This window comes from Oreochromis aureus, linkage group 16 (genome assembly GCF_013358895.1).
Source record: "Oreochromis aureus strain Israel breed Guangdong linkage group 16, ZZ_aureus, whole genome shotgun sequence".
Taxonomy (NCBI): domain Eukaryota; kingdom Metazoa; phylum Chordata; class Actinopteri; order Cichliformes; family Cichlidae; genus Oreochromis; species Oreochromis aureus.
Window position 1 is genome coordinate 30,474,764 of NC_052957.1, and position 18,443 is coordinate 30,493,206.

At 41.2% G+C, this 18,443-nt stretch overlaps 2 protein-coding genes across 16 annotated transcripts in view; both read left to right on the forward strand.

Moving 5' to 3' along the window:
* The first annotated feature begins 37 nt into the window (after positions 1-37).
* nup35 (nucleoporin 35) overlaps positions 38-18,443 on the forward strand; it is a 20,720-nt gene continuing 2,314 nt past the window's right edge. The window contains exons 1-9 of one of the 4 annotated variants that reach the window (XM_039600060.1): positions 38-345; positions 942-1,109; positions 1,203-1,339; positions 2,022-2,079; positions 3,528-3,636; positions 3,714-3,783; positions 6,494-6,622; positions 6,741-6,875; positions 6,970-7,254. In XM_039600060.1, the coding sequence (XP_039455994.1) occupies positions 333-345; positions 942-1,109; positions 1,203-1,339; positions 2,022-2,079; positions 3,528-3,636; positions 3,714-3,783; positions 6,494-6,622; positions 6,741-6,875; positions 6,970-7,047 (897 nt within the window). In that variant the 5' untranslated portion in view covers positions 38-332 and the 3' untranslated portion in view covers positions 7,048-7,254. Of the gene's footprint in view, positions 346-941; positions 1,113-1,202; positions 1,340-2,021; positions 2,080-3,527; positions 3,637-3,713; positions 3,784-6,493; positions 6,623-6,740; positions 6,876-6,969; positions 7,255-18,443 lie in introns of those variants that run through there. The other 3 variants (XM_031748438.2, XR_005608645.1, XM_039600059.1) reach the window with 3 other exon arrangements.
* The window catches only part of ddx3xa (DEAD-box helicase 3 X-linked a), a 16,503-nt gene continuing 10,958 nt past the window's right edge, over positions 12,899-18,443 (forward strand). For 4 of the 12 annotated variants that reach the window (XM_039600047.1, XM_039600050.1, XM_039600049.1 and 1 more), the window contains exons 1-6: positions 12,899-13,221; positions 14,012-14,063; positions 14,347-14,394; positions 15,228-15,287; positions 15,636-15,728; positions 15,823-15,894. In XM_039600047.1, coding sequence (XP_039455981.1) covers positions 13,177-13,221; positions 14,012-14,063; positions 14,347-14,394; positions 15,228-15,287; positions 15,636-15,728; positions 15,823-15,894 — 370 coding nt within the window. In that variant the 5' untranslated portion in view covers positions 12,899-13,176. The remainder of the gene's footprint in view (positions 13,222-14,011; positions 14,064-14,346; positions 14,395-15,227; positions 15,288-15,635; positions 15,729-15,822; positions 15,895-18,443) is intronic. The other 8 variants (XM_039600052.1, XM_039600056.1, XM_039600054.1 and 5 more) reach the window with 5 other exon arrangements.

An 18,443-nucleotide genomic window follows, 5' to 3' on the forward strand; every position in this document is an offset into this window, starting at 1 on the left:
GGCAATTGAACGCGTCATCACATTGACGCTTTCTAAATTCGCCGGAAGTAAGCTGTAGTACTTCCAGTTTAGCATCAGCCTTTTCTCCCAGCACCTCTGAGCTCCGGAAACACCCCGTGTTGGACTGAAAGAGCAGATTTTAAACCGGTCAGCTGTAACAGTTTAGATCCTTAAACACAGCACTGACTCCTAGTCGCGTTTACGGTGCAGTAACAGTGAGTTATTGTGACACATCATTTAGCTTTGCTAGCCGCGTTAGCCGGCTGCCATCCCTTTTTCCGAGCGTCACTTCCTACTTTTGAAAATCGCGGCCAGAAAGGAAAGAAACAGAGATGGAGTTACAAGGTAAGGGAAACTTTTTGAAATCTTAACCCGTTGTGTTCAGTTTGATGATATTATATATTCGGCATTTATGGGTTTATTAGGCAAGCATGTCATCTGTCAACTCTATGTTGGAGCAGCGGTGCTTATTTTCTTGCTTCTGGCGCTGTAGAAGGTAAAGCATTAAAAAAAGTCATGTGTCGACCACAAGTGGCTGTATTTTAGTATAATTTATATATATATATATATATATATATATATATTGATGAATACTTTAATCATTAGTTAGCATTTTTATAAACTGCGGATGTCCTAAGACGAGAGAATAAGTTAAAAAAAAAATAAGTTCACACCATGAGAACGTTCTTTTTTCAGTAGCTAAGATTCCTCTACACAAAGCATTATTCAAATTATATATACACCAATTTGCGTTCATCTCCAGATTTAACATTGATAATAAACACCTAGATTTGGGGCATTTCTTCCCGCTTGTCAGAGTGTCAGAGAAAGACATGCTATCAGAAGCTTCTTAATAATATACTAGCATCTAAGCGCTAAAGCTTTATTTCTATTAATGGCTGTTTTGGACCGTCTGTCATGAAATTATCCCTGTCTCTCAGTGGGCTCAGAGCCGATGACCCTGGGCTCTCCTACCTCTCCTAAGCCAACCTCTGGAGCTCAGTTTCTGCCCGGTTTCCTGATGGGTGACCTGCCAGCTCCAGCTAGCCCACAGCCTCGCCCTTTTAGCTTGGCCTCACCACTTGCAGATAGCACAAGCACACATCGAGGTGAGTGGAAGAAGAGACACACCTGATTGTTGTCTAAAGCTTATATTTTAGATTCATTAGTGACTGATATTCATACTTAACTTATTTTAAATGGAGGAGGAGGTGGTGGTGGAGGTTCTGCCATGCAGCCTGTTGTCCCCACACCCAAAGACAAGAGTGGAGCCCCGCCTGTTCGCAGTATCCATGACGACCTGGTTACTGTAGCGACACCTCTTGCTGCACACAGACAGGTGAGTAAGCATGCACGGTAAAGTGAATTGTTAAACCGTCTATTTTCACATGAAAGCTGCCACCTCCTGGTTTTGTAACTGAGACAACAGCAGGAGGGTTTTTGGAGAGGGAGACTGAATTAAGAAATGCAAATGGGTGAAGGCTCGGCCATCAGACGCTCCCCAATGAACCCCGACCCCAGGTCAGACACAGTCACCTTGTGTCCAGTGAGCTCACGTAGGCCATACTTCTTCACAGAGCAGTCTTTTGAATCACATTTAGTAAAGAACCAAACCCAGGACTAGTTTGGGACAGGACAGCATAGCTCCTGGGATCTTTCACGAACAGGAATGCCTCTACCCTCAATAAGGTAGTGATTCATGGAGGCCTTATAGCATTTCATGGGGACTTAATTTCTGTACATCATCATGCATGATCAATATGATTTTCATATGTTCACAGATGTTCAGGAATAGATACAGGTGGTTGAATGGCACACAATTGGTTCCTGAGCAGGTGATCATGTGCACGATGAAAGTAAACATATAGTAGGCAATGATGCAAACCAAAAAAACCCAGTGTGACAAGGCTCATTACAGGCCAGATGACTGGCTAGTGCTTGTGTTTAATCAAAGTTCATGATGACATGTGAAAAAGGCTTTTTAAAATTATGTTCCTCTGTCTGATTAACTCTCTCTACAGTCGTTCCCAGTCATGCAGTCTCCTCTGTCAGCACGTCAGGCCTCCACTCCAGGAACAGGTGCACACTGACACTGCTACTACTCTGTTCATAGTGACTTTACAACAACTTCTAACAGTAATGTTTGTGTTATGTGCTGCAATGGCTAGAAGTCATCAAGGATATTTTTGTTGTAGAAACATTTAAAAACAATGGCTTCCTGAGAGTACTTAAAAAAAAATGTAAATAAATAAAAAGAGCAGCTGGTGACAGAAGTCATTGTAGCTAGTGAAGTGAGGGATTAGCCGGCTAAGTCAACAATCAAACTTTGATGGGACCAGAACTATGAGGTTGGTTATACTAATTATTACTGTCATCTGTAGCACTGGTTCACTGCTTAGTTATGGAGTGACAGATCTATATCCACAGCTGCCCAAAATCCTCTCACTCCTCACGCTTATGCCCTTAGTGGATGTTGTAAATGGGAGAAGTGGAATTCCTGGTGGTACTTTTATCTAGAAAGTTAGTGGTCAGAAAAAGCATATTCTGTTTTATAAAGGGAAACAGAGTGTTGGTCGTAGCACTAATTAGAAAATGTTACTCTTTTCTTACTTTTTGACTAGCCTAGATTTAGATTGCAGTTTGATCACAGTGACACTAAGGGAAAATGGTGGTATGAGATTGTGGCACAACCATAATTATTGCGACAGTGTGCAACAAATATGAGGCCATGTTTTCTTTAGGCTGGTTGCTTCAAAGATGGGTGGCAGGGCTGGGACGTCTCGCAGTCAGTTGCTGTCTTCAAAGCAACTTTGTTGCATCAAGATGGCAAAACGGATGAAGTCTGTCTGTGATCATTTTTTCTGTGTTAATAGACAAGACAAATAGTGACGTGGCTGCTGGATGATAAAACTGCAAAACAGACACTTTGCAACTTGTATGTGGGAATATAACTAGAACATGGTTGTAAATCACTAGACAGCCACATTTAGTATTTTTCCCTTCTCTCTTCTAGTTTAAAAGGAGGTTTCCGTCCTACTTTCCGTCCTCTCTGTCCTGGTCGTTGTGTCCTTGGGCAAGACACTTTACCCTACTGCCTACTGGTGTTGGCCAGAGGGGCCGATGGCACGATATGGCAGCCTCGCTTCTGTCAGTCTGCCCCAGGGCAGCTGTGGCTACAACTGTAGCTTGCCTCCACCAGTGTGTGAATGTGAGAGTGAATGAATAGTGGCATTGCCTAGAAAAGCGCTTTGGGTAAATGCAAAAGCGCTATATTATTATTGCAATCCATTATTATTATTATTATTAATTTCATTCTACTGTCACTGAACCATTAGGAGAATTGGTAGCTAGTAGCTTACCTGCATTCTTTCATTGTTTGTTGCTGTAAAACCCAATAACACTTGCAGTTGCAGATACTGACACATCAGTGCACAAAGCTTTGTTTGTGTTGGCACTGAAAAGGTTTATTCTTTTGCTCACAGTGAGCCTTTATGGGGATTAACTGGGTAACATCTCTGTCCCGACAGGCATGCAGCAGATGTGTCTGTCTCCAGCTCAGGTGGACCCCTTCTACACTCAGGGAGAGTCTTTGTCATCTGACGACCAGCTGGACCAGACCTGGGTCACAGTGTTTGGGTATTTATGCTCACACTTCATCACACTTCAGTTTAAATGCACTCTATGTACATTAAGGGTATGTCTGTGTGTTTTAGTTTCCCTCCAGCCTCGGCTTCCTACATCCTGCTGCAGTTCGCTCAATACGGAAACATCCTCAAACACACGGTGAGACACTCGCACAGCTGTGTTTTCATAGTTACAGAGAACATCGCACTGATGTATGTCATTATCACACTGCGGGATATTTGTGTCTGATCAAAGGGGCACTATATCATATAGTGTTTGCATATTAACTATATACCGTTAATATGCAAACAAATAAAAGATAAGCTGTGTTCCAATAGTAAAAACAAATACTAAAACAGAGTTAAAGATGATATAGTGAAAATCAAGAATGGGAACTTTTCATGGGATTTTATCCCAGTCCTCCTGGAAAAGAACTGTGATAAAATACACCTAAGAAATCCACCCAATACATAGGAACAAAAACTCAGTTACATAATATAATCAGCTAGTTCTCCAGTCAGTCCATGGACCCATGGATGAACTTGCTGTAGTGGCACAAGAATCACCTGCCTGTCCCTCCGGATCGCTGCAGACCTCCAGAGCAGAACAAGGACACCATCACTAGCTGCAGTTCATCACGGCAGAGCAGAAGGCCACGTGACTGCAGGGCACAGTACATGAGAGAGAGAGAGCAGAATAACATGTTTGCTTCCTGACATTTCTGGTGTTCAACTGAATCCATTATACCTGCTAGCAGTGAAATACAGTTAAGTCCATAAGTATATGGACGGTGACACTTTTATATTTTTGCATCTGAATACAATCACAGTGGACTTTAAATCAAACAGTCAAGATGGGACCAAAATGCACGGTCACATCTTGTGGACCTAACTGTATTTTCAGTGCCAGTGCCTGCAGCACAGGCCCTAACTACCAACTAACACTTGTTGAGCTAAAAACATCTGTTTTAATGACGTCAGTCCAAAGGACATGTTTCCAAAATGCATCGCGCCTCTGGATGTTTATTTGTAAACTTTAGGCATTCAAATTCATTCTGAAGATGCAGGAAAGGTTTCCTACTGAGCATCATTGAAGGTCATGCCTCAATCTTTTTAAGTCACTGGGGTTTTTCTTGACCTCTTCTTAGACACCACAGGTCCTGATGGCTGCCATTTCCTACAGACTGATGAAATGTCTATCAAAAACATTTTATGACTGCTGGTTTTGCATCACTTCCTAATCACTTTCCTAGTATTGGCTCTGAACAAGTACCAACAGACTAAGTGAAATATGACATTGTAGCAGAACTTATCTGAGGGTTCAGATCTCTTGGGGTTCACTGATTTTTACAAAAGCACTCTTTTTCACTCCCTTTTTCCCATAAGTTGCATGGAACTATGGTGATAAGTACTTCTGAGAGGTGATGAGTCACGGTCTGCGTGATGTCACTAGAAACAAGAGGCCACAGATTTGCCAGAATGTAAACAAGCAGTGACGTCTGCCGTGTGTGTTGCAGTGGCTGTGCTGTGTTGCCATGTTTGGCTCATACCAACAATTACAATGTGGGCCATATGTCCTTTAGCTCACTTGTTTACCTTGCTATGTTAACATAGCTGTGTGTGAGTGAGTGCCCTCTGCTCCTAGATGCCCTTCTACACGTTAAGGCTTTACTGTTCCTTATTTTTATTTATTTTTTTCTTCTTCTTTGAATTTTGAATTTGCAGATAGTGCATCCCTTTATAGTATCGCTGTCTACTGTTTCTTTCAGTAGATTTAATGCAGCACATCACCAAAGCTTTCTTTTTTTATTATTATTATTGTATTAATTCTTTTGGCCTTTTCTAGCTTTATTTGATGGGAACGTGTCTACATTATTGACAGTATAAACGATGGATGTAGCAGTAATAACTTTGACACAGATTAAGGCATCTAAATTCTTTTAGTTTTAGTCGGCTAAATATCATAAGATTATAGTAGACTAAATCTAAAGTTGAGTCAGTGACTAAAGTGTAAAAGTTGTTTGTTACCAGTGAGAGTTGATCCACACGGCTTACAAAGCATCTGATTTACCTTGACATCAAATGTGAAATGTGTCCATGCGTCTGCTCTTCACTTCCTCCCAAGCGTTGACATTTTGTTGCACTTTCATGAGGAAATGGGGGAACATGGGAGCTAGTTGTACCATGTCCAAAAAAAAGTCAAACCTTAGCTCGGAGCAGTTCAAATATGCACAGCTAATCTTGTAATCACAACATGATTACCTTATTTCCAAACTCGTCCTGCCTTTCTACGAGGCATGAATGAATTGGTTCTGATTGGATCTTCTGTCTTCATAATATTTTCATCTTGTTTCTATTTGTTTTATTTCAAAGTGTCAATACATTTCATTGTAGTTTTGTTTTGTTTTTTTTTTTGTCCTCATGCTTAGTTTTTATTTAGTTATCTTATTATCTCATTTCTGTCAGGGGAAAAAAACGTTTTTGAAGAAACGTATGATAAAAATTATTGGTCAGTGGAATTAACTGTGAGATGATGGCACCTGTTTGCAATCACAGGTGTTTGGAAATCAGATGCGATGAGTGAGTCTGACTGTGAAACCACATATGTTTAAAACTGCTTCATTGTTGGCTTCACTTTTCAGACCTGGAAGCTGCATCTGTCTGTTATGCTGTCTGTGGTCTAGAGCGGACACTCTGTCTATTGAAACACCCTGAAATCAGAGCACAGACAGGCTGTTGGAGCCCTGAGTCAGTGTTGGATGGTGTTTGTGATTTAGAGCCCAGAAGAGTCACAGCCCAACCAGAGAGGCAACTGGAGTTTGAGGTGTATTGCTGTGAACTAACTTAACGTATTGATGATGTGCTGACAGATGGCGTCTCCTGGTAACTGGATGCACCTTCAGTATCAGTCCAGACTTCAGGCCAGGAAAGCGCTGTCCAAAGATGGAAAGGTGTTTGGTGACTCCATCATGGTGGGAGTCAAACCCTGCATAGACAAGGTTGGGTTCCTGCTGCTCCCTGCTCCTGTCTGATCTTCTCTCTGAGCTGTGATCGATTGTCCACCCTAAGTGAAACTGAGTTTGAAGTAGCAGTGAAGTTTGTTTATCTGTCTCTCAGAGCGTGATGGACAGCACTGAGGCTGTCTCTACTCCCGTCTCCTCCTCCTTCTCCTCCTCCGCGCTCCCTACCACCCCTCGCTCTGCAATCAGGCCACTCAGTGCCACCTACAGGAACTCAGGCAGCGACTACCAGGTGACCTTTTACCCAAGGGTTTAGTCTGGTCAACTTTAAAAGAGTTGACCTCTTGTTTTTCTTCGACTATAAATGCATGTGTGTCTGTGTTTAGGTGGTAGCAGACAGACAGACACCCAGGAAGGATGACAGCTTTGTTTCCAAGGCGATGGAGTACATGTTTGGCTGGTGATGCCGCATAAAAGGATGCCTGCAGTTTCAGAAGAGAGAGGGGAAGTGATGGGAAGAGAGATGAACTGATTCACTACACTGTGTGTGTGTGTGTGTGTGTGTGTGTGTGTGCTAAAATGTAGGATCTTTTCTTGCTGTCTTCTTTTATAATCAGTGTTTCAATGTTTTTTAATCTTTGTCTCAATAAAAATGGTTTTGTTTTAACTCATTGACATTGTTTTCATTCAGAGATGTTCTTCCAGCAGCCAAGGAGTGGCGCTGTTCACCACAGTCACATTGTCAAGTAGATAAGGATTTTTGGCTGCATTAAACAGTATGAAGGATGTGGCCTCATGGTATCACCTGTCATATGATGAAGACCTGTTATGACAAGCAAGGGGTAGATATCACACACACGTATTGTCACTGTTCCTATTTGTGTTCCATTTTAATCTGAAACTAGTGATTGAGCTGTTACAACTGGAAGTCTGCAGGCAGTTAAAGAGAATCCAGTTTTAAGATACGTCTATGCTGTCTTCACTTTTTATATCTGCCATGTATATTTATCTTATGCAATCTGTGGACAAGCATAGCAAAAAAGAAGTGTTTAGAGCAGTCTGAATCTAAGCTTTAGACTCACCGAGATTACATCTACACACACTGATCACCATTATTCAAAACTTTTGCCATATTTTAGGAGAAAATATATTTTAAAAAACCCATAATAGACTCACTTTAACACATCTTCCAAATGTTGCCAGAATGCATTCAAGCAAAGTCACTTCTCTAATTAGGATATTTAATGTCCACTTTGCTAAAGTGCATAGCAAAAACTGCAGACATTGGGAAACTCTCGTCAGGCTTCTCTGCAGTGCCCCCTGGTGTCTGGAGACTGATCATTACAGTTTGTTTACATGGTAAACGTGTACTGTAACATCTGCATCATGCCAGCAAAAATTATTATCAACAAAAAGAAGCTGCAAATATGTTCAATTAAAACTTTAGCTGTGTTGTTCTTTTATTCTTTTCAAGCAATTGTTCATCAATACTAAGTATTTACACACTAAACTATCTCAGCAACAAAAAACTTCATAATTGATGTCCTACACTTTCATGCTGGCAGATATATTCAGGAATGGACATAAATATAGTAAAGGCCGTAAGTGTCTTCCTCAGTTTTAGCTAATAACAATAGCATTGGGATGTTTCCATGAGAGGTTTTAAATAAAGTTTTCTAAAATGATGTGTAAATAAGCTCCAAAAAGCGCTGCTGCATTAAGAGGTGGGGCTTTTTGCTTAAATACATTTAAAGAATTTAGGTTAATGATAAATTTCAACTTCGTGTAAAATAATCAGCTCCTGCCACCCCAAGAGTGCAGCAGAGTGGCCTTTGTAACTCCAGCACATGTAACAGAATTTGTCCAGCAGATGGAGTCACAAATTCCACCAGACAAGCCTCAAACCTGCCAGGTTGAGGAATAAAAAGACCGCTGATACTCCACGTGTCTGGATTACTTTAACTGGGACAAGTAAATCCCGCAGAATTAAAATTATTCCAAGAACAGGAGAAAAGAACTGCCGAGAGTGAAGCTACACAAACACAAAGAATTCCGGCTCAATGGTCCTCTGTGGCACCCACACCCTGACCACTTTTGTATCAAGTTAAGCTGCATTTTTTAGTAGGCAGGAGCTCCTCTGTGCTCTCCCGGTGTGTTCACAAATACACGCCACATGAGTAATAGAGGATGACTAATGCTGAGGCATTCAGCAGAGAGGTGCAAATATAGCATGAGCTGTTTAAAGAGCAGTGGTGCAGGAAGTACTAGGATCCCATGCTGAAGTCGAAGAAGAAGCTCCAACTCTGTGCTGTCTATTTTAGCAGGTGAATCAGACGGCAAGAGAAGTCTGTAACGTAACGGAAACACATACAAAAACAACAATTACACAATTCTTTATGATGTAATGATGAAGATTGATGTGCAGCTGTAAAGAGCATTATGTGTCAGGTGTAGAGCAAAGGGGCTAAGACATTTTTAATGCTTCTGAATTGTGTGATGGGCCTGGGTTGCTGATAGGGCATAAAATGGATTTTTATTATTTATGAGAAATTGTAAATAAATACAGTTTTTATTTTCTAGCCATATTGTTGCTCTTTATGTGCACTTTGCAACAAGAGCTACAATTTTAATTTTAATCTTCTTCCCTTTTTCCCCTGTTAAAATGAATGCGATGATGATTATGAAATAAATTTGGGTTTTATATCTTATGTGTTTAAAAAATGGACTCCCCTTCATATCCGTGGCAGTGGTTTAGTCCAATGCCTATCACTCTTTAACTCCTTCACTCCAAAAAGGTACAAAGAATGGTAAATGGCCTGTATTTGTATAGCGCTTTACTAGTCCCTAAGGACCCCAAAGCGCTTTACACATCCAGTCATCCACCCATTCACGCACAGGTGATGGTAAGCTACATTGTAGCCACAGCCACCCTGGGGCGCACTGACAGAGGCGAGGCTGCCGGACACTGGCGCCACCGGGCCCTCTGACCATCACCAGTAGGCAACGGGTGAAGTGTCTTGCCCAAAGACACAACGACCGAGACTGTCCAAGCCGGGGCTCGAACCGGCAACCTTCCGATTACACTCCCAACTCTTGAGCCACGATCGGGTGATAAACTCTTCTTTACTTCTGCTGCTCAGCAGAATTAATCATATTTGAAGTTGTAATGAGACTATGGTTTAGTCTTGTGCTTCAGGGCAGCTACTATTAAAACAAACTACTGCTGAAACAGCTTTCAAGTGGCCGTAGTCCCTGTGCACCCTGAAAGCACAAGTAAAGATCAAGTATATCAACAGTTACTACACCACACCACTGTCTTGGCTCAGTGGTGTGAAAGAGACTGTGAATTATACTCGCTTGCTGTGGCATTTTGGTAAAAGGTAAAAGAGGAAGGGTTCCCTCACTATCAGCTTCATTTATGGCATGTCATCTTGGAAAAACCTCTTACCACTTGAACTTTGTTCTAGTAGCCACTTACCTGTGGCACACCTTATCCCAGCAGCATATGGTCTATTAAGGCTTCCTTCACTTTACTAGTACTGCACTGAGAAGGAGGGATAAATAACAAGACCTGGCCAAACAGCCTGGCCTGAGTGCAGACAGAAGGCACGCTGCTAGGCTAACAACAGATGGGGGGTTAAGAGTAGAACAGAAGGGGCAGTCTTTGACTCAGCTTATACTTGACCTTATTCTGAGGTTACAAAAGGCTTGAGAGTGAGATTTACCCACCCTAGATGCAATGTTTCAATCCAATGTTGAAATTCTGATTCTAGAAATTGTGGAAAGATGTTGCGCAGACTTCTCTGATCTATCTAATTCTCTTTTAGCTCCATGTGAGTAGGTGTCGTCTGTCCACTGTCACTGTGGTGAAGAGGACGCTGTGTGGAAAGTTGCACAGGAGGTTACTGTATATTTGCCTGGATCAGTGCTCTTTTATATGTTTCCATATTATTCAAATTATACTGACATTTTGTTTATCCAAAGCAGACACTTATACTTGCTGTCTAATTTCTGCTGTCATTTAATTCAGTTTATCACAACAGCAGTTGCCTCAAGGCAATTTATACCCTTCCAAAATTAGAAATGTATCAACATATCTGACTTACTTTGCAGTTTCGATTTTTCTCATTACCCAAAAAAGCCAGACAGGCTAGCATTTGTTCAGCAGGCAAAACAAACCAATCCAGCCAGGTATAGCTACGCAGTCTAGGTCAGTATATCCAGTAGCAGGCTATAATTGTCCCATTTGATGTTCTGACCCCTCTCCAGTGCTTGTTTATTTTTAAAGATAAACGTAAAGAACAAAAAATACAAATAACACTAATGTAAACCCCAAACTCCAGATTCAAGGCCACAAATCCATCTGTGTAATTTTTTAAATAGCTACAGTGAGAAGCTAAAAAAACAGCTTCTGAGCCAAAGACCCTGTATCAGTTTGGAGAGGCCTGCAGCACATCACCACAGGAGTCCACCCCCGACCCTGAAGAGGATCCCCAACTGCCTGACAACTTTAACACCGTCTACTGCAGATTTGAAAGACCATAACTCACACCTCCCATCTGCTCACCCTCAACTCACACCTAAACAAAAGGACTACCTCCAGCCCTCAGAGGGCTGAGACAGAAGACCAGGAAGACTCCGGGACCTGATGGTGTGTCCCCTGGTGCTGGAAGGTCTGTGCAGAGCAACTGGCCCCCATCTTCACCCGAATCTTTAACAGACCTCTGGAGCTGTGTTAGGTGCCCCCCTGCTTCAAATGCTCCACCATCATCCTGGTCTCAAAGAAGACCACCATTGCAGGGTTAACTGAGTACAGGCCTGTTGTGATCATTAAGTCCTTTGAAAGACTGGTGTTGAAACGGGACATCACAGACCCCCTACAGTTTGCCTACCAAGCAAACAGGTTGTCTGAGGCACTACATCCTGCACCACCTTGATCAACCTGGGACGTACGCCAGGATACTGTTCGTGGACTTGAGCTTGGTCTTCAACACTGTTATCCTAGACATCCTCTACCGAAAGGTCAACCAGCTTACTGTGCCCGCCTCCAGCTGTCAGTGGATCACCAGCTTCCTGACGGACAGGCAGCAGCAAGTGAGGCTGAGGAGCATCACATCCCACACACAGGCCATCAGCACTAGCCTCCCCCAGGGGTTTGTGCCCTCCTGGCTGTTCTTCTCCTTCTACACTAATGACTGTACCTTAGGAGAATAATCTGTGAAACACCTGAAGTTCGCGGATGACACCACGGTCATTGATCTGATCCAGAACAATGACAAGTACGTGTACAGATGGGAGATGGACCACCTGGTCCACTGGTGCAGTCAGAACCACCTAGAGCTGAACTTGTTCAAGATGGTGGAGATGACATTGGACTTTCAGAGAAATTCCCCCACCCTCTCCCCCTCACATTCCTAAACAACACATGTCCCCAATGTGGCTCACTTCAGATTCCTATGATGTATCTTTTCACACAATCTGAAATGGTCCCCCTTATGGACTCTATAGAAGGAGGCCCAGCAGAGGTTGTATTTCTTGTGGCAACTCAGGAAACCTGCCAAAGGAATTGCTGTTTTTTTTCTACACTGATATGATCCACTATGTCCTCTGCACATCAATCACTCTTTGGTTTGGTTCAGCCACAAAGCAGCACAGGGCCAGATTTCAGCGGTTATTCTGGTCTGCAGAGAGGATCATCAGTGCTGATCTTTACTCCATCCATGAGATGCACAGGTCCTGGGTTAGGAAACGGGTAGAAAACATCTCTGCAGACCCCTCACATCCTGGACACAGACTGTACAAACTGCAGCCTTCAGGGCAGGCACTACAGAGCGCTGTTTACTCAAACCAGCCGCCACAGAGGCATTTTATTCCCCCTGTCTGTCACTCTGTTGAACACTGTAAAATAACCCACTGTTATATCATTTAAGTCATATGCACATTGCACTACGCAGATTTACGCTTTTTCCTTAACAAAAGTTTCTTTTTTGCATGAAGAGAGCAGTGTGGAGTCAAATTCCTTGTGTGTGTGCACAAACCTGGCTAAATACAGGTGATTCTGATAGCGGGATATAACATATGTCTTACAGATGTTTAGGTTTCAGTCATATTTTTCTTTCTTTATTTCTTAATTTTTTTCAAGACAAATTGCAGCCGATTTGCTCGGTGGCAGTACACATGCTAGGGGTCGGGTTTCATGTTTCCCTGGCTAAACCAATCAGAGATTAAAGGAACCATCGCGATATTTGCTTTGTAGCCCGCCGACCTGAGGTTGCAAAAGCGATATCTCGCGCTACCTGAACCTTCGGTGTCTCATTCCACCACGGTCAAGCCTGCCGGGAGGGGGTTTTTGCTGAACAGCTCCGCAACGATCATTTCAATCGGAAACTTGATCAGAATTTATATTTATAACAAATAACGTCGTTTTATTTATTTAAAGTAAACGTAATCTTCAGGGGAACTTTATAGATAACTGTCGATTCAAGTTCGTAATTTGTACAGAAAAAAAGCTTTAACATTACGGGAATAGCCGGCTGTGCTAACAAAGAAAATCCTTTCTCTTCAGAAATAATCCCCCACTACTCTCTTTAGTTATGAGTCATGTGGTCGTTGATAATCCACACGGTCTAGATCAGCAGGTAAGAAACTATTTTGTTGTTCTGTTTTTCTCCTAGAAATTTTGGAATTTTCCATTACGCACATGTAGTTTCGAGGAGAAATTGAGCGCTTCGTTAGCCAACTTCCTCGCCTGGAGCTAGGCTAGGCTAACGCTGCGGCTGCTAAAATGGAGGTGACGACGTTTGTGATGGCGACGCTTGCCGATGCGTTGTGATGGCTAATTGGGACTAACAAGCTCAGACACTTGAAGTTTTTACCTTAAAATACGGCAAGCTGTCGCCCCAAACCATGTTAAGTATAATAAGTGAACGAACTCTGGTGAAAACGTACTGAAATCAGTGGAAATATACAGGGTTGGCTAACATTTACCACCCGGCCGGTATCCAACCGCGTTAGCCCGGCTAGAGTGAGGCCTTCTGAACCTGAAACGTGGCGCAGGAAAAAATGTTGGCACAGTTTTTCAGCGACTATTATTTCTGAAATGTAATCTTCTAAATTTTTTAAGTCGCTTGGAATATAAATTTAAGAGTCGAAATTAAGAGGCGATTTTTTTTTTTAATTTCCGGTATATATAGTTTTCTTTTTTTTTCTTTTTTTTTTTTTTTTTTTTTTATTGTTGGGCCTAACTTCAATGATCGTAAATTCTAACCTCGGTTATTTAGAAATCCACTTTAAGCTGCCCCGCTTAAAAAAAGTGGCTAACCAGTGTTTCCAGTCAAGTAAAGGTTTTCAAATATAGCCATTGTGTGTTGTAGTTAGTTTTTTACCTTTTAAAAAAATATGTTTATTTTTTTTCTTTGTAATTTATAGCTTGCTGCCCTAGACTTGAACTCGGCTGACGGACAAGGTGGAGGAACTGGCAGTAAGTAATAAAGCAGATTTTACTTGTCAGTGGTAAATGTAAATCGATAACGCTGCTTTATCAGCGTAAGCCTTGTGTAACGTTGTTTACAGTGTGGTACGAATTTCATGGAGTTCTTTGGCACCAGAGACAAAGGAAAATTACCTTGTTTATAATAGAACTTTTTAAAACCTGCTTGGGGGAATAAGCCCAAAGCATTATTTAAGTCTACAGTTGTACTCATAATCACTAATATTGCCAGATTTCATACATTTGGTAAACTTGTTTTTTCCCCTCTTTCCAGGACGTTACATTCCACCTCACTTGAGGAACAAAGATGCTCCCAAAAACGGTAAGTTTAACACTTACCTGCCGATCTGCTGTTGGCCCATCAACACCAGTTTCTTTTTTGTTGATGATAAATGCCCATCAGAGCATGGTAAAAGCAAGCACAATTGAGGGGAAAAAAAAATGAGGCTCTAACAAGATCCATCTTATAATCTTGACCAAATCCGTACCAAAAAATTGGTAGTTGTGCATTGTTTGCTGCATTTTAGAGCATACAAAATGAGGGAACATTTGTCCTAGGCAGAGATTGAGGACAACGTAATGTCAATTGGGCTTTCTGCATCTTTGCATGAGAACTTATTTTGGCACTGCAAAAGTAGGGCAAGTGGTATTGTATTACAGCTCTGGCTCTGTATTTTTGCCCTAGACTGCTCATAAGTAGGATAATATGGCAATTTTCAAAAGTTTTGATTTGGTTCGAGTATTTTCATGCGCAATTTTTCTGACGCGTATTCTTTGGTTGGTGCAGTGTCTCGCATGTGAACAAGAGGAGTGCTAGCTATTGGCTGCTCTGATAAAGGGGAATGCGGAGGGAGGGTGGGTTGGTGGGTGGGGGGTTGTGTTTTACTGATTTATTTTTTTTAAAGACTGAGGTAATATTTTGGTTTTGTAGCCAGGGTGGGGTGGCTGAGGAGGTTTTTTTATTTTTTATATATAATTTACTTCTGTACATATTTGCTCTGCTAAAGGCTTTAAATCCACATACGTCATGCCTGGCATAGTAAGTCAAAAACTGACATTAAAACTTAAAAAAAAAAAGGCAACATTTGGATTCATACTCCTGTGTCATTGCACACTTGACGTTTTTTCTCGTTGTACTGTTTTCTTATTCCACAGCAGGAAATTCTTATTCCGCTGGTAGACAGTGCGGTTATTCAGTGGCACCAATAAATTTCTGTAAGTCCCTTCTGTCCGCTTTTGCTGAGGGCAACTTGCATTTTTTTTAAGATGCATGAAATAGCCATTTTTTGTACACACCAGCAAAGCCAGTGTGAAGGGAGGGTCAGGTTAGATCCATACACTCCACTGTAAAAGTATGAGTTCATGTTTAATTGATGTGCTTCTCTATGCTGGAATGCTTGCAGTTGAAATTGGTTGGAGTTTTGGGGGGGGGGTGGAATCTAAGCATCACCCTGTTGGTTCATTGCTTTTCTTCACTGTAGTTAGTTAAAATATATTAGATTTATTAGAACTATATTCCCACTGTATAATAAAGCCCATACTTTACCTGCTGTGTGCCCAAAGTTTCTTCTAAGCCGTGCCCCCAACCATGGCAGGCAGAGTGTCAGCAAAGACACAGAAATAACTATACTTCAGGATGGGATGACTGTCAGACTGGTAACTATAAGCGTGAAGTCAAGCCCAACACTCATACTGCATGAGCCAGTACTCATGAGTCTTTTTATAGCCTGCTTCCCCTACCTTTGCTCAGGTTACCCAAGACTGGCCTCTCAAGAGCTTGCCTTTTACCATGCCTACAGTGGGGATTGGCGAAACCAATGTGGTATACTTTGACCTCTACCTGCATGCCATGCAGAGTTTCTTAGTGTATATAGCTTAATCAGTGTGCCCTTGCTTTGTTGTGGTCACTTGGAGGAAAAAAGCAGCACAAATCTGGGCCTAACACTGCATTTTTCAAAGCTTGCAAACAGAGTTGCTGCTGATGCATTTTTATTTTATTTTAAGTGCATTGCATCACTAGTGTGGCTGTTTTACTAATAACAAGACGATATCAACTTGTTTTGTGTTGTCCAGTCATGCATACGCTACACCATGTTAGCCTCAGCCATGAAGTCAAAGTAGGACTTTAGTGGTCAAGTTATTTGAACATTGAACTATTGATGGGATTCACAATATTTATTAGCTGGAGCCTCTCAGTTGCAGTTCTGGGTTCTTTTTTTTGACTTCACAGCCTTTTCTCTGCCTACATTTTATGTTTTTAAAAGGATTGGCTGTTAAACACAGCACTGATAACGTGGTTGCATGCAGGCTTTTGTTCCAGCTGATAACCTCAGGTGATTTCCTTGGTTATTTTATGTGGTGTAAAGTCAGTGTCCAGTGCAATCTGCAGTTGACCTTTAGAACAGAAATCTGCATACAAACACACCTCCTTGGCACATGATTGAATCATGATCTGTGTGTGTTTGTCTTAAACTCATGTTTTGTAAGTAGAGTGATTACCAGTTGTTCTTCCTGGCCTTTTTTTTTGTTTTGCATTTTAATGAGAATAGTTGTTGACTGAGGGCATCATTGTTTGGCTTTTTAGAGTTTAATGTCTCCAGTTGGTAATGGAGCTGAATTAATTCTTCGTAGGCTGGCATGCTGTCCAGACTAACTTCCATTCAGTGTAAATCTGAGTTCTATAAACAAAAAGAAATCTGTCAGCATGTGGTCTGCAAGCATCTCCAGAACATGCCATAAATTTGCTGTTGAATGTTTCTTTGTGGGGCAGAAGGACGCACAGACTTCAAAAAATGTGAATGTGTTGTGGCATGTGCTTTTTTTTTTGTTTTTTTTTTTTTTTTTTTTTTTGTAAGTAGTCCAGAATCACCAGATGAATTATAACTCGTACTTGTATACACCTTTGTGTGTATTGTATGCTTTAATGCCAGCCAAATATTCAGTCATGGATGTTTAACTTTTTGTAGTCCTTAGTTATGTTTTGTGGATTCCCTTTTTCTTAAGGTGCTGTGTTCAGTTTTATGGGAAACATTGGCTGTGGTTTTTGACTTGAATTTTAAATAGTTTGAATAGCATACTCTAGTTGTAACTTGTATTGTTTGCTTAAGTATTTTTGAATGAATTTGTGAATTTTCTTTGGTTTGTGTAGGTTATTGGTTTGAAGTCCCCTGGACTCTGTCTTGGAACATCAGGTTCTAACATTGCTGCACTCTGTGCTTTACCACATGCATTTTTGGGTCTGATGCCACTCTGAGTCACTAAAATCTCTCAAATCCTGGGCCCTGTAATACAAAGCTACAACATACCTGGAATATCTGTTATTTGGCTTCAATATCTCTAACATCAGCAAACAGGCTAAGTAGTGGTTAGATAGTTAACAATTCAGTAAATCAACTCCGTGCTCATTATTCTTGCTATAAGCAAGTTTACACATGACAAGTTGAGCTTGTGGCAATGGAAGCATCTGGTCAACATTTGCAGGTCTGTATGCAGCAGAAGATCAGATGTGAAAGGAAATTACATGGGTAATATTTGATAAGTTTTTGTTCTTTCAGCTGCAGCCTAGAGGTGCCTGTTGGTACAGAATTCAAACGTAGGCTGAGTCTGCTTGCAAAGTTGATATGTCGGCGAATACAAAGAGATCATATATTAATGTTTGAAATAATTTTGTGTGTGTGGGGTGGGGTTGGGGGGTCTTGGGTCAAAAAAGTGAGTAATCTATTTATCAGAAGTACAAAGATTTTCAGTGCTTTAAATTAACAAAAAAAGATGTTTTAGTTTTTTTTTAATCTAGACCATGTCTAGTTCAGAGCAGGCGGGGTTACCATGGTGATGTACCCTTGTAAGAAGTGAAGGGCCAAAGTAATACTCAAAACCCAGATAAAATCAAGATAATTCTTGCTTCATAGTACAAACGTTAGGTGCAATGTGTCATATTCAATTTAAAATTGGCTTATGTATGTTTGTTAAAGTCAAGTCGGAACCTGTTTTTGTAAATATGCAAGATTAAAGTTTGCAGAGTTGTCTGTCTGAAATGTACCTTAAAATGGCAAATATTCAGCTTGTAAAAAAAAAAAAAATAATAATAATTATATTTTGTTCTGTTGACGAAATATTTTTTTTCTCTTTAGTGACTCAGATCTGTATCAGAAGAGAATTTAGTTATTCACTACACACAGACAGATTGGCCTGTGCTTGTGAGTCTTTGGGGTTGTTTGTACATGTTTAAATCTGCCACAGTGGTGGAAATGAAAAGCCCCAGGGCAGGTTTAATCAGCCCTTTAGGTTGAACTTTTTTTTTTTGGTTGGTCTGCCCCTTGATGCTGCTGTGGCATAGATTGAGCTTTTCAGCATGCCTTAGTATGGCAGCAC